This window comes from Agelaius tricolor, unplaced genomic scaffold, assembly GCF_023055355.1.
Source record: "Agelaius tricolor isolate 1412-34295 unplaced genomic scaffold, bAgeTri1.0.p SCAF_16, whole genome shotgun sequence".
In the NCBI taxonomy this organism is placed as follows: Eukaryota; Metazoa; Chordata; class Aves; order Passeriformes; family Icteridae; genus Agelaius; species Agelaius tricolor.
Window position 1 is genome coordinate 19,612,856 of NW_027269276.1, and position 14,583 is coordinate 19,627,438.

Below are 14,583 nucleotides of genomic sequence, written 5' to 3' on the forward strand. Positions count from 1 at the left end.
GTGCCATTTGGAAAAAGCTTGAACCGCTTTCAGTAAAAATATCATGATTTGGTCTACTCGGGATATGCTGCTAGTCAGAGCAGTCAGAGCAGGCAGCTTTAGCACCTTCTGTGCAGGAGGCAGTGGGGCTGCAGGAAACATGGCCTCTGTTGTACAGGAGCGATGTGTTCTCCAGGGTGTGTTTGTGGCAGCTGTTACTGGATTTTAACATCAGGCAGTGGACAAGGAATGGACCATTACCGAGACTGTGAACTGCACAAGGGTGCTTGCAGAAGTCAGCCCAGATCTGGAGGTTTTCTGGCACCTTGCTAGTCACCTTTTGTTCTATGTCAAAGCGCACTTCATTGAGAGAGAGGTATTGTCTGAAATGTTGCCTTCTCCGGCTGCGTGGCTGCTAAACATGTGGGTCTTGAGACGCTTAATACAGCTGGCATCTTCTGATGCGGCTTCAGCTGAAGCAGTCATGGGGGAGGGAAGGCAGCCCTGCGTGGAAGCTCTTCCCGCCGGTACCGGGGCTGCAGAGGGGAGCTCCTGGCGGGCCCGCTGGCCCTGCCGGCCGGGCCCCACCATCTCACCGAGCCGTCGGTGCCGGCCCGGGCGGAGGTCGGGCTGGCTCCCCGCCCGCCCTGGGCAATGGCAGCACCTTCTGCGGCCCCGGCCCCGCTCGGGGGCCGCAGGGACCCCGCGGCCGCCGCCCCTCGCGGAGCCGGGCGCTGCCGGCGGGCGCGGGTCCCGGGGCCGGGCGGAGGGCGGCGGTGCCGGGCGTGGGGCGCGGGGCTGGCGGCGGAGCGCGGGGGGTGCGGGGGCGGGGGGGTGTGCAGCTCTCGCTAGCGCTGCTTGTGGTCACAGCCAGGCAAGCTCACATCCCATCTGGATCACGCTCGCTCTCTCCCTTCTGCTTTCCTACCATAGAGTTGCGCTGGAAACAGAAGATAGAGGGAGTGTAGGAGCTCGCCATCTCCAAGCGATCTACATTGGGAAAAACATGGAGTCGGCTCCGGCAGCCCCCGATCCAGCAGCCAGTGAGCCGGGCAGCAGCGTCTCCGAGGCGGCCGCCGGCGCCAGGGACACCCCGGTGAACCTGGAGCCTGCCCGGAAAAGCGATGCGCCGGCTCCCGTCCGCAGGCAGAGCTACTCCAGCAGCAGCAGCAGCAGAGGTAGGGAGACTTGGGGAAGGGGGAGGGGGCCGGGGGAGTGGGATCGGGGGGTGGGTGGGAATAGGAAGAGGGGGGTAAGAGAGAAGGGGGAAATGCAGCAATTTAATCCCCTGGTTTATTGCTCGTGCTTGTTGAAGCCGCGCACGCAAACAAGCCGGGCTTGTACCCCCTGCAAAACCTTGCAAACTTTTATAGCTTCTTTTAATTGCTGCAGGAGGAGGGACAAATGCAATGAAAATATTGAGCGGTGTTTGGTGCTTTCCTCTCCCTCTCGTTTATTGCCTGTGGTATCCGGATGGGTACTGTGCCCCTGAAATTACATAATTTTATAAATATATAAAGCAACAGCAGGAGTATTGGGATTCAAGGGAACAAACTTTTAAAGCTGCAGTGTCCTTCCTCCCCCCCTTTTTTCTCCCCCTCGTCTGTCTCCTTTTGACAGTTTCTCAACTGGTGTGCTGTGGCTTGTTGTGAATGGGGGATCTGTGATTAAACAGGAGATTTGCGGTTTGCGGGTGACTTATTCACTCTGTTGCGCGCTGTTTTCCCTTAATTCATTTAAGTGTATCTTAAAAATTATTTCATCGCGGAGCGGATGATCTCGTAGCTGCTGTTGTTGAGGGTGCCCAACTTCGCAGAGGGTCTCCGTGCGCCCGGGGGTTCTCTTACCGCTCTCCGCCGGCCCCCGAATAAAACGCTGCGAGCAAACGAGCCCCCCTTTTCCGCCGCCAGCTGTCAAAGCCCTCCTGCCTCAGGTTGCGCCCCGGAGTCGTGCGGGTCGGCTCTGGAGGTGCTCAGGGCGGTGAAGTTTGGCGTCAGCCGCGGTAGCGCCCGAGCCGCGCCGGCGGCGGGAGAGCTGCGCGCTGCCGGGCGGAGCGGAGCGGGGCCGTGCGGGGCCGGCTGCTCCCGCCGCGGCCACCGAGCGCGGCCCGGCTTCAAACGCCGCCGGAGTTTTGCCGAGACGTGCGAGAGGGAGGAGGCTGCGGCTTTAATTACTTGTAAATAATTTATGAAGCGTTGCTCCTACAAGAGGGGGAGCGCGCTAGAGAGGCTTCGCTCGGTAAAATCCCTCGGTGCTGGGTAAAAATGAATTAAATAACGCTATGTAATAATACACACGGCCGTTGAAAGAAATGACGGGCGGAGAAAAGTACGTGCCCGGCGGGAGCGCAGCCCCCTCGGCAGCCGCCGGCGGGGCAGGGCAGCGATGCCCGGCGGTGGCGAGACCGTCTCTGCTCGGACGGAGGGGGTTCGGGTTGTAGGTTGGAATATGGCTGATCATGTGTTGGCTTGTGTTTTACAGTATTTTTCCCCTTTTGGCCACACCCCCCCTTCCCAGGCAGCTTCCCACTCAGGGAATCCGCGTACAGTAAAAGCCATCGAGATGTCACACGCCGAAACATTTAATTAGAGGCGATTTGCGAGCAGGGAGCGCGCCGTTCGGCGGATGCCGAGGCGAGGAGGAGCGGGCTCGGCCGGAGGAGGCCGGGTGGCCACGGGCGTGTGCGCAGGGAGCGTTTGGCTGCGCGGGGTATATTTAGAGCTTGCGAGAGTGGATTTGGAATGCAAGCGCCTTATGTAACGAGGTTAATCAGAAACACTGGAGAAAATTTCCTTAATTTGTCGGGGAGTTTTCTGGATGTTTGCGGAGCCGGCCGTAGTTGGCGGGTGTTACACAACGCCCCCCCTCCCGGCTCTCCGGCCCAGCGCTCCGCGGCGCGGGCAGATGGTGCTGCCGGGGCGCGGGGCCGGCGGGAGGCAGCCGGCAGCCGGCCCCGCCGCCTTTGGGGAGGGGGGCAACTTTGGGATCCCATCAATTATGTAACACTCGGCTGTCGCTTCTCTATGGATGCGAAAAGGAGCGGGGGGGGCGGTGCTGGGAAGCCCGGGAGGCTCCGGCGGTGAGAGTGTTTCCCCGGCGGTCCCGAATTGTTGGGGCTCTGCTCCTGCTAACCTGCTGACCCACATGTCCCCCTGGCCCGGGCCTCGCTGGGGAAGGGGCAGGAGCAGGGGCCGGCACACGCCGCCGCTCGCCCGGGCTCGCAGCCGCCGCACGCAGGCAGGCACTGCGTTATGTAACAGTCTGAGTGGGAAAGCGAAGGTCAGTGATGGAGGGAGGCATCCCCGGCAACACAATGGCCAGAGCCCTGCGCGCCGGGGCTCTGCGGGCTGCACGGAGAAATAAAGCTCCCGGCAGGAATTGCCCTGTGGTTTGGGAAGGGACAGGGGAGAAAGAAAAGAAGAGTGGCAGGGATTTGGGGGAAAAAAAAAAAAAAGAGTGTTTGGGTTTTTTCGGATGATGTAATGGAGTTGGCAGAAAATACAAGTCTACTCCTAGAGTGCAAACAGTAAGGGAATTGTAGCTGGCATTCTGTGCTAATGTTGCATAAATTAGTGTATTGGAAGTAAATTGACCTATACAATCTATACAGTATACACCAGCTGATTGTGCCTTTCTAATAGTTAAAACCTGGAGGTACAGAACCACACAGGAAAACATGACAATGACAACACTTTGGCCTCCTTGAAGTCAGGACTTGATGGATGGATTAGGTGTAAGGGGTCCCTGTAGACTTGTAGGTTTGGGGTTTTGACATTTTTTTAAGCTATTGAAATAGCGCTTGATTTCTTGCCTTTTTGTTTCTAATAGGGTCCTTTATATCTTATGGCAACAATGTGACCTTAATGTGTGACTAGTAAAGGTGAAATTATTTTTAGAACTGTTACCTTTCAAGCTCATATGTTCAGCTATGTATTGAGTTCAGAAATTTACTTGTTTGGGTCTCAATTCTGCCATGTGTTGTAAGCAGGCAGCTCTGGACACTTATGAGAGCTGTGTGGAGGATAGAGACAAATACACAGATGTTTAGGTATATGTACACATTTATACACCTGTCTAAGTGTAAAAATCCTTATTTTTGACTCTGCAAACACTACAAATATTTGTTTCATATCCTTAATTTTCATAGCAGCACACATTGCAAAGCTGCTTTGATACATCAGGATTTATAATAACCAGTGTACATAAGGAATGAGGAAAACAAAATTAAAGAGAGGACTGTGGATAGAGAATTGGGGAAAGTTTGCTGTGGAATAAATTCTTAAGTGAAGCTTTAGTTATTATAATATTATAACTTCAAAATACTTTATTGCTTGATATGCAAACCTGTCTCTACCGCCAGATCCTTACATAACCTGGTTTTTATTTTGCAGAGGTTATGCTGGTTTTGTTGCTGCGTAGAATACTTAACTTGAAAACATAAATTCTGAGTTACCAAAAGCACTTTTCAAATGGGGAATTGTTATGTGATATATTTAGTATGTGGGGGCATGCATGCATACTTGCAGGCTTCAAAAAATTCCCTGCAGTCTGATATTAAAACTGATTGTTAGGGAATTGTCACCATACTGGAAAAAGCAGGAAATGGATTAAAAGGCCTGGTTTTCCCCCACAGGCATGTTTTTACTGCTGACAGTAGTTGTTAAAATGTTCTGAAGACCAGTCACTGACCAGCAGGTTGGATTTCAGTCTGAGTGTGTGTGTGTTCTGCAACAAGGGTTTGTGGTTTGCCATGCTTGGTAGAAGGAATGCTTCCCTCGCCAGCTCTGGCCCTGGACTCTGGCTTTTATTGACATTTATTTCACTTTGCAGGCTTGGATGTCCATGGAGCTCTACCCATGCTGCAGTCTCAGGCTTAATATTCTATTAGTCCCCCTAGAAATAGTTGTAATTGAATAAACTCTATTTTAGTAGAGAACTACTGGCTCATTAGAAAGCACAGTACATAAAAAGCTTTTAAATCTGCTAGAAAGTGCTTAGTTTGTATGGAACTGAGCTCTTGGTCTCAGAGGTAAGTCAAGAGAGGATGTCTTGCTGAAAAATATTTAAGACAGCTCTTCCATCACTGGATGATGCTATGTGCAAATGCTTACATGATGCTTAATATGTATTAATTAAAAACTGCAGCTATGTAGGTGCTTGTTATTCTTTTCTTGCTGTTGAGGTTCTGGGTGTATTTGCTGTTTTCCAGAGCCCTGTGGATGTCATCTGTTTATCCTGATCCTGTCTCTACTGGTAGATTGTGACATGTTGCTTTTGTGCCTTTTTTTAAATTTGGGTGATGCTCCACAAGTAGGGATGTAATATAATTAATAGTGACAACAATAGGTTTGTAGTGTTCTTTTCTTTACAAATACCTTTTTTCCCCCTAGATTTTATCAATTTCTGGAATTCTATTCTACAGAGCATAGCCACAATACAAAATTTTGCAAGTTGTTTTCAGGAGGACTCTGAATTTTGTAAATTTGAATGCGTTCTCTAGATTCTTTGGGTTGTCTTTGTTATCACTGGGGACTATTCTGCATGCACCACTGATTTAGTCCTATTTTGGTAGATGATATGTGCTTTGAATCCTTTAAAGTACAGCATTGTTTTAAACATTTGTAGCATAGGAGCAATAATAGCAGCAGTATGTTGTTCTCCTAGGAACAATGCAGTTCTCTTATTCCAATAAACCGTAACCTATTCTCTTATTTTATTTGCTTGAGAAACATCTCAGGAGCTCATAAACCAGTATGTAAATACTGTTATCATTCAACCAAATGCTGTAATTTTACTAAATAAAGAACATAGTTTGTAATGGAGATTAACGGGCTGTGTGACAATTTCAGTTTGGGTATAGCACTGCATCCGAATGGAAAGAGCAATTTCAGCTTTGGGAGGTTCGTTTTTTTTTTCTTTTTCTTTTTCCCTTCTGATATTTGTTTTTAAGCTACAAAAATACGTGTTGGGAGAAACCTGAAATGACTCAGTCAGTTTTGCTGGATTTAATCTGAGAGCTATCCCAGTGAAAAGAGGAGAAAACCCAACCTCGTTTTAAATTACTGCGATATCTGTATCACTCTTGAAATTAATTTGTGAATAGGTGATCCATTTTTACTGAAATATTTTTAAGAGTGTGTTTTCAGTGACAGGCACTTGTAGGAAAAAATGAAATTGAAATGAATTGAAAAAAATGAAAATAAATTTGAATTTGGAGTATATCTAAATGCACTGGGAGTGTGGTGCTGTGCAGCTGGGGGGTTGCTCCCAGGCTCTGTGCTTCTCGCTGCTGCTCGGGGAGCAGAGGGGCTGCAGTGGCAGCTGCAGCTGCTGTCACACAGCTGTTCCTGCAGCAGGCAAAGGGGAATGCTGGGCCCAGGTAGTTCACAGGAGCTGTCAGAATGCACCAATGCACTTGACTCAGGCCCTTCCATTGCCGTGCTGCAAGGCAGCTGTCACCCCTCAGCTGTCTGTCTGTCCGTCCTGGCAAGAGCCTGCCTGGCAGCCCAGGGCCCTTGGGTGGGATGCTGGAGTGGGGAGCAGTGTCTGCTTCCCAAGAGAGGCTGAATTATTTTTCTTTGTCACACTTTTACCTGGACCTGAGTTTGTTGAGGAGGTTCTGCAGTTTTCCATGGTTTTGGCAGAAGAGGAAGTTCTGGTGGGAAAAGTGTTGAAGAAACTTCCTGCATGTGTGGAAGCATCCACACTTCATATGCAGATTTCTGCTGTCTTGTTTTCTTTGACTCTTTTTTCAAGTATTTTGCATTTCACCTATTGCTGGGGCTGCCTTTGTAGCCCTGATAATCCCTTTGGAAATACACTGTACAGAGCTGTTGGTTTTATTGGTTCTCACAGCTGCAGACAGGTCACACATCCTTACCTGCACAGATTCCTACAGGTGTGCAGAGGAGGGCCCTGCAGAGCAGAGTCTGAGTCCCCTGCTGTCACTAGACCCTTGCTGCATATTTGGTGTCAGAAACAGATCACACTTCGTTTTTAGGGTTGTTAGGGGTTTTTTTTGGTCCAGGTATTCTCATAGGAGGCTCCTCTACAGCTTTGCTGTCTGATGATTAGAAACCTTCTTTTCACTTCTGAGTAACTGGATTCACAATCAGTTAGCTCACTTCTTCTTTAAATGTTTTCTATAAAACCTCTGTGGACTGAAAATGAAGAAGAGCCTGGTATTTTATTTTGTGATAGCTGAACTAACAGCGAGCTCTGTTCAATGACTCACAGTTTAGCACTTCAGCATATCTGTTGTAGATGGTCTGTGCTGATAGAAACATGAGAACAGCTTGGGCTGTGTGTCAGGAGGAGTTAATTGTCTAATTTCTTGAATGTAAAGGTTGTGAATTATTCCTCATACCGTTATCTGAAGTCTCATCTAGGTATGTTTCATTCTTGGCAACAACTGAGCTCTTCAGAGACCAAGTGTATTGGGGTGTGTATTTTCATGAAGAAATTGTGGGGCTTATTTTACAGCAGTTTAATCCTATAGTTTAGCCTCATTGCACTGTTCATTTGGAAGGATCCCCAGGTGTTTTAAACACTATTGGGAACCATTTTGCTTATTACTGAAATCCAGCCACTTCTTGTGTGGAATCTGACAGCTGTTTAATGGTGCTCAGCCGTGCTAAGCAGATCAGAACGGAAAGTGAAGAATACCATACCTGATTGAAACACTCAGAGGGATTTTGGATACAGATAATATAATTATCTGCATTGGAATTGGGTCAAACAGCTCTATTCCTGTAGAAAATTACTAGATATTTTCAGTGGCAGTGTATGGTCAAGAAATTGGTTTGAAATACCTTCCTGAAAATGATACCCCCAGCAGTGAGATAATTGAAGATCCTGCTGCTTACCCTATTGTGATCACCAGTTGCAGAATGATCAATGTTTTTAGGTATTTCTGGATGTATTAATTGTTTGGTTCCATGCTGGTATGTGAAATCTTATAAACCAGGGGGGACGCCTGGGATGTTGCAGGTCTTGCTTTGTAAAGCAAATTTCTTTTCTGGTGAATTCCTTAAATAGGGAGTTGCTGTCTGTGAGATGTGCTCGTATTCACAGAGGTTTTAAAAATGGTTCTAGGGGATCTCTTGACACTAAGCCAGTAGGGAATGGGGGAGGTGGGTGTCAAGCCTTGTCTTGTGAGGATATTGGTGACTGTGGGGAAAATACAGCTCTTTTCCAGTTGTCTTCAATTTCACTTCCCATGTAATTTGGCAGAACAGAGTATAAACAGAAGATCTGCAAAGGAACAGAAGTCAGAATTCCTGATCAACTGAATGTACATAAATGTCCTGGTAATAATGACCAACTGCAGAGTCTTTCATTTGTAATTTAATCTAATAATTTCCATGCACTTCTAAAGGAACACACTATGAAGCTGGCAACTTCAGAGAAATTGCTGCGCTGTTACAAACAGCGTTTGAGCTGGCATTATAACAGCATGATAGATTGTGAGATGGAGAACAAAGTTAGTGTGGAAACTGAGCTGAGGGAAATTGCCAGCAGAATGTGAGAAAGCAGAGTTGGATTATGATAACCTCCCTTGCAGAATCAAATTAAACCATTTTAAAGGCTTTGTTGATTTTTAGTTTGTAGTTGTACTATGTATTTACTTCACATGGGTGCAGGAGATTAATGAGGCAGGTGTAGTGATCATGGGGTGAAAAACTGTGGGGCTGCTGTTCTTTTTAAATGTTTCATTTCATACAGACTGTGGGGTATTTACAGCATTAATTAACAATATGTCTGTGTGCTTTAGTTCTGCAACTCTTCAAATGTATTGAAATATTTAATATGCAGAGATGATGGAAATTATAACCCCTAGAAGGAGGTTGGACAGAGAGCCCCCTCTCCTTTTCTTTTTCTTTAATACTAGTTTATTACACTTATAAATATCTTTTTAAATGGCATGCTTGCCCAAAGAGGTGGTTTCTGTGAAGAATGGGGAATATATGGCCCGGAACTCTGCAGCTAGTTTTGACAATATGGCTGAAAGAAGACAGAAGGAAAAATAAAAATCAAACCCCAGAGGCAGACCATAGAGCAAAGTGCTGTTGATGTGTATTCAATAGCATTGCCAGCTTCTGACCTGTGAGACAGGAATTTTTTCCATAGTTATGTAGAAGTGTATGCCATGCACTTCTGAAATAAATATATATGCAAAACTGTAGACACCATTGGGAAAATTTAAATTATGTATTAGTAGAGCTTGGCCTGACTGTTTTGGCGCTGAAGCAAGGTCTGTTAGATACAGTCAAGGATAAAACCAAGGCCAAGACTTGTGAAATACTGATTATGGGGTTTATTTTATTCCTGTAGTGGAATTACAAGAATACTTTAAAGTAGGATTTCCCCTCAGAGTTTCTCTTCAAATGTAGAGGTAGGAAAGAATGCCTTTTTATGAACTAATAGATGACTTTGCCAAAGTCTGTGCCAAATGTAAATCAGAGGCCTCTGCTGCATTACATCTTTTAACTAAGGGCAGAAAGGTAAGGTTTAAACTATTTCTTTGAAAGAAGTCTTGAAATTTGATAAGACAGTCTAAAGTACAGCTTTTGCTAATACTTTACTTGAAGTAAGAAACCTGTCAGCATAAAGCATCTCTTAAATCCTTTGTATATTAAAAAATAAAATAAAATGAAATCAGTCTCAAAGGAAACTAGGGCATATCAGAAACCTCTCTCTGAGTCTTGCTTCATTTGTGTAATCTTCAAGAGGAGTTTTGTTAGTCATTTGTGTTGTCATTATAGAAGTTAGCAAAGGGTCCTTTACTGCCTGGCTTGTTAGAGAGGCCTTTAAAAACTCGAATGAAGTATCCTCTGAACTGCTGACATCTTGTGTGGAGTCAGAGAGCCTCTGAGATAGCACCTGGAAGTCAGTTCGAGCACAGAAGCAGCCCTTTCCAGGGCTGCTGCTTGGAGGAATAATGGACAAAGCAATGTGCAGGGGTGGTGTGCTTTCAGCCCCTTAGCAATCCTGCCCATCCATCAATAGCCAGGCAGGCCTTACACTGGAGAGTCTTTAAAAAACCAAACCACAAAGTTGTTTCTAGAGATTTCATTTCCACTCAGCACTCTTAATGTTGTAATTTTCTGCTGGAATCAGGTGTGTTTTTAAGAAGTGATCTGATTTTCATGAGTGTGAATCTGGCAGAGATCAGATTAGGTCAGTCCTATGTTGGCAGCACAAAGGTAGCCCTTGATCATTAGAGGTGTTCTGCTGTCCTGGCAGAGTCTGGATCTGTGACAGTTGATGTGTGTGCTTAATACTGAGCATCCTGGATGGTTCTGTTGATGTCCCTGATAGGACCCTTCAGTGCAGGGTAAAACTCGGGGTGCAGTTACACCAGGAGAGAGCTGCAAGGAATCAAGAACTGCACTGGGAAATGGTTTAAGAAAAATAAGAAATTTTAGCACCAATGAAAATGACTCTGGATAAAAGATGAATTAACTATTTTTCATGGTAGGTAGGGCTGGGTGAGTAGTGGTCATTATTTTGGCAGATACATTGTTACCCTGCTGTAATTTTGCTTTCAGGATCATACTTCATTGGCTTCATTGCTGGAGAAGAATTTCTATCCCCACTTCAGAACAGCTGTTAGGAGATGAGCAAGAATTTCCTCAGGTACAGAACCTGAGCTGCACTTGTCTGTTGCTGTATATGGAGTGTGTTTGCTAAGTTTACTAAAGGTTTTAATTTGTAGCCACTGACATCTTAGCTCTGTCCTTATAACAGTCAAAAAGTCTTTTTTGTTTTGTGATGGAAAAAAAAGAAGGGAAAGGTGAACTGATTGTAGGGATTTAGCTTCAGAGAATTTAATAAGCTGTCTGTTGAGGTGGCCTGCCTTATTGGCATTTTTCTCTCTCGATATTGGCTGCCTCTAACGTGGTTTGATCATAACTGAATTATTTTCCTGTTTTGTTTTGGTTTTTTTTCTGAGTAAATCACGCTATACCACTTGGCCTCCTTTTAGAGATTCCCAGTTCTAGTTCATGAAAACTTGCAGTTGTTAATTTTTTGGATAATAATACCCCACTGACATTACCAGGCCAGGGCAGCAGTATCCCAGAGATGCTTTAGTGTGACATGCAGTGCAGAATCCAAGGCTGTGCCAAAGAACAAGGGAAGATTTTTTGTTTTGCTTTTGAAACGGAAGGAAAATCCTTCCAAAATTCTAGCTAGTCATTAACTTTCCCCAGCAGTGCTCAAGGCAGTCTGTCACTAAAATCTTTGGTTTCAATTCTCTGAAGAACGCTCCCCCATACAAGATTCACCTTAGAGAGGATAAGGACAAAAGCTTCTGGATGAAGGCAGGATTAGCAGAGCAGCTAGGTTTACAGATAACCAGGGGCTTCCATTTAGCAAGCTGTGTTTGGCCTCAGTGTTGGGTTTCCAAGTCCACCTTCCTGTTGTTTTCAGCCCACTTTAGAGACTGCAGAAATGGCTTGTCACAGATCTCTGCAATTGGCAAGTCTCCTCAGAATTTCTTCCACGTATCCTTTGTTTTCTTTGCCACAGCAGAGGTTCAAAGCAGAATGTCTTTAGGGATTTGAGAGCAAATGATCACAAGTGGTGAGGTGGGGACTCATGCCAATATACTGAAAATATTTTGTTGCATTGCTTTTCTCTGCACACAGCAGAACGCACACTGGAAGCAAACTTGGCTCTGGAAAGGCAGCAATAGAAAATGTAAAAACAAACCCAGAAAGGAAGTAAATGAAGCCAAAGGGGGAGCAGGGTAGTTTTGGGTAATGAACAGTAAAAGAAAGATGTGGAACTTAAGGAAGAAGTGTAATGAAAGGGCACAAAAGAAAGATGACTGATTTGGAGAATGGCCTGGAAAAAAAAACCCCAAACATTTGCAAAAGAACTGGAGTAGTGGGGGAAGCTACAGTGTCTGCTGAAGGGAGGGTAATTTACTGCCTTATTTCCTCTGTACAATTAATATATTCTTATTCTGTGATCTTGTCTTTGCTGTGGAATGTAATAAAATGTGTTTTAGTGCATGGTGTGGTCTCAGACAGTTGCCTCAGATTTGCTGCAGCACCCTATTGTTTCCAATGAGCTCTGACTAAATTCTTTTGCCACAGATGTTGTGCTAATGTGTTATATGAATTATTTGTCTTATCTCGGTCCTGTGAAATTAGAAGCCCTTTCCCACAGTGTGTTAAGCAGATTAAAATGAAAGCCTGTTTTTATGGTCCAGCAGCAGTGCAAATATTTGGAAAAAAAAAAAAGAAAAAGAGTTGTGAACTAACTGTGGGGTGCTGTGAGGACTCTTTATGAAGCAAACACATCTTGTCACCTAAATGGTGAGATAGTAAGTTCCAGGCTTCTCTTGAAAAGGCTTTTACTGTTTTCCCCGGTGCTTTTATTTGGGGGGAAGGACTTGGGATTGGTAGTTTCTACAAAAATACCTGTTGTTATTGTTGTTGTTGTTTGGTGTGAACTTGTGAGGCATCTCTGAAGAAGTTCCTTCTTCAAACCCTTGTCAGTGTCTTAAGGGCTGCATTTGCATTGTGGTAGGCAGTCCTGGGACAGAATTTGGTCTCTTTGGAAAAGCACTAAACATAATATTAGAGGCTACTACCAACTGGTTTTTGTTGGTAAGAGAAATTACTTTAAAAATTAGTCAAGTAATGGTACACATGAAATTCAGGATTCATGGTACTTTCTGTCTTGTGTCCTTTCTCCCTTAGGAGCATATTTATACTGACTTACTTAAATCCTAGTGTCATAACATTCCAAGATGCTTTAGAACTGCTCTCCTGCCTGTGTGGTATTTGTCAGAAAAACTCTAAAGCTATAATGAATTTACTGGGGACATGATGTGCCTAAAACTGTGTTAGGGCAATAAGGTAATGAAGGCATCACATGTTACTGTAATATATGTGAGGGGACACTGTAATGTGTGAGAGGGGACAGAGTAAAGGTGGAATGTCAGAGTGAGCATTTTATGGATTCTGGACTCTGTTCCCATTTCATTCATTCCTCTCATTTCCCTGCATGGAAATAGGGATTGCAGGTTGCTGCATCAGAAATGTTGCTCCTTCAGGTTTATTCAGGTTAGGATCAGAGCTGAGAAATCTTGGAAGTTCTTGTGGGCCATGCTCTGTGCTGAAATGTGCTGAGGGTCAAATGCTGGGGACACAGAAAGGTGTTAGAGAGGTGCCCCATTGTTTCCCTGTCTGTGGACTGAGTTAGCAGCACCAGACCACTGAAGTGCTATAAAGGTACTTGAAAGTTTGACTTTTTAGGTGTCCATTCCCCTCAGAAGGACAGGTGTGAAGAAATTTGGCATTTTTCCCTCTGTCCATGTTGGATGAGGAGGCAGCAGCTGTGCCTTAATGGTTTTTCTTCTTGCCCAGCATCTGGTCGAGGTGTCCTTTTGTCAGACCAGCTCCATGCACGTGTCCTGGGGTACCTGTGGGTTTTGTTGGCACAGGAATTGAAAATTCCACACTCTCCCTGGCACTGCAGTCTGAACTGCTGGTGTGGGTGCAGCCACGCCAGCAGAAGGGAGCATTTATCAGTTTGTTGTGTGTCCAAGTGGAGCAAAACCAGCATCATTGTTGTGGGGCTTTTTTCCTTAAAAATTGCTCTTTATTGAGTTATAGCTTGATGTGCTGGAGGTAGTGGGGGCTGGGGAGGACAGCAACTTTATTTGTCATTGCTGTGTTAGCAGAGGCTCTGCTCTACAGGCAGTGCTTAACAATCCTCAGGAGATTGCAGGGATCTGTCTCTGCTTAGCCCTTACCAAGGTGCAGTTACACCACTGCTGCTCGGGGGAGTTACCTGGTTTTATATTTATATTTATATTTATATTTATATTTATATTTATATTTATATTTATATTTATATTTATATTTTTATTTATTTATATGAAAGACTTCAGATTCCCCAGCAAACTGGACACTGCAGACCTGGGGTGTGCAACAAAAAGATTTTACAGTATGTTATATATTAAAACTTGATAAAAAATTGATGAATGGCAGGAGGTAAGCAGTATTCCTTCTTTTGGTGGAAGTTCTTACATGCTATAAGTATTTTTCAGCATACTTTGACCAGATCAGCACAGAGAAACTTGGTTTTAGTCTGTCTTAGTCTGATTTTGAAACCACATTTAAATGTAAATGTAAACACTTGAAATTTTTGTGTAATCCTGACATCTCTATGTGATGTTTCTCCATAAAAGTAATTATTTCTACATTAGATGTAAACACATTGCTTTTGATTTCCCCTTTTTGTCATATTTTTCCTGGTTTTGCTATTTTGCCCTTTTTTCCATATTTTAAGCAGAGAGTCTTATAAACTGCTGGACTTTACTGAGGGAAAAGCATATAGACACAAACCAAGAATGTATAGTGAATAATTAAGCTATATTAAAATTAAAGCATTAGAGATTTTTAATACCTTGAAGGTAATTTAAATTTAAACCATACTTTAGATTTAAATCATATGAAGCTATTCTGCATGACTTCCACCAGCCTTTATTAAGGACTAAGCACTCTACTTGCCAACTTTTAGAGATTACACTTTTATTTGTAATTTGTCTTCTAATGTGCAGTTAATAGCAATATGGCAATCACT

At 44.6% G+C, this 14,583-nt stretch overlaps 1 protein-coding gene across 2 annotated transcripts in view; it reads left to right on the plus strand.

Annotated features, from left to right (window-relative positions):
- Positions 1–862: 862 nt before the first annotated feature.
- Positions 863–14,583, plus strand: part of RORA (RAR related orphan receptor A) — a 358,835-nt gene continuing 345,114 nt past the window's right edge. For both annotated transcript variants that reach the window (XM_071442020.1, XM_071442022.1), the window contains exon 1: positions 863–1,157. In XM_071442020.1, the coding sequence (XP_071298121.1) occupies positions 986–1,157 (172 nt within the window). In that variant the 5' untranslated portion in view covers positions 863–985. The remainder of the gene's footprint in view (positions 1,158–14,583) is intronic.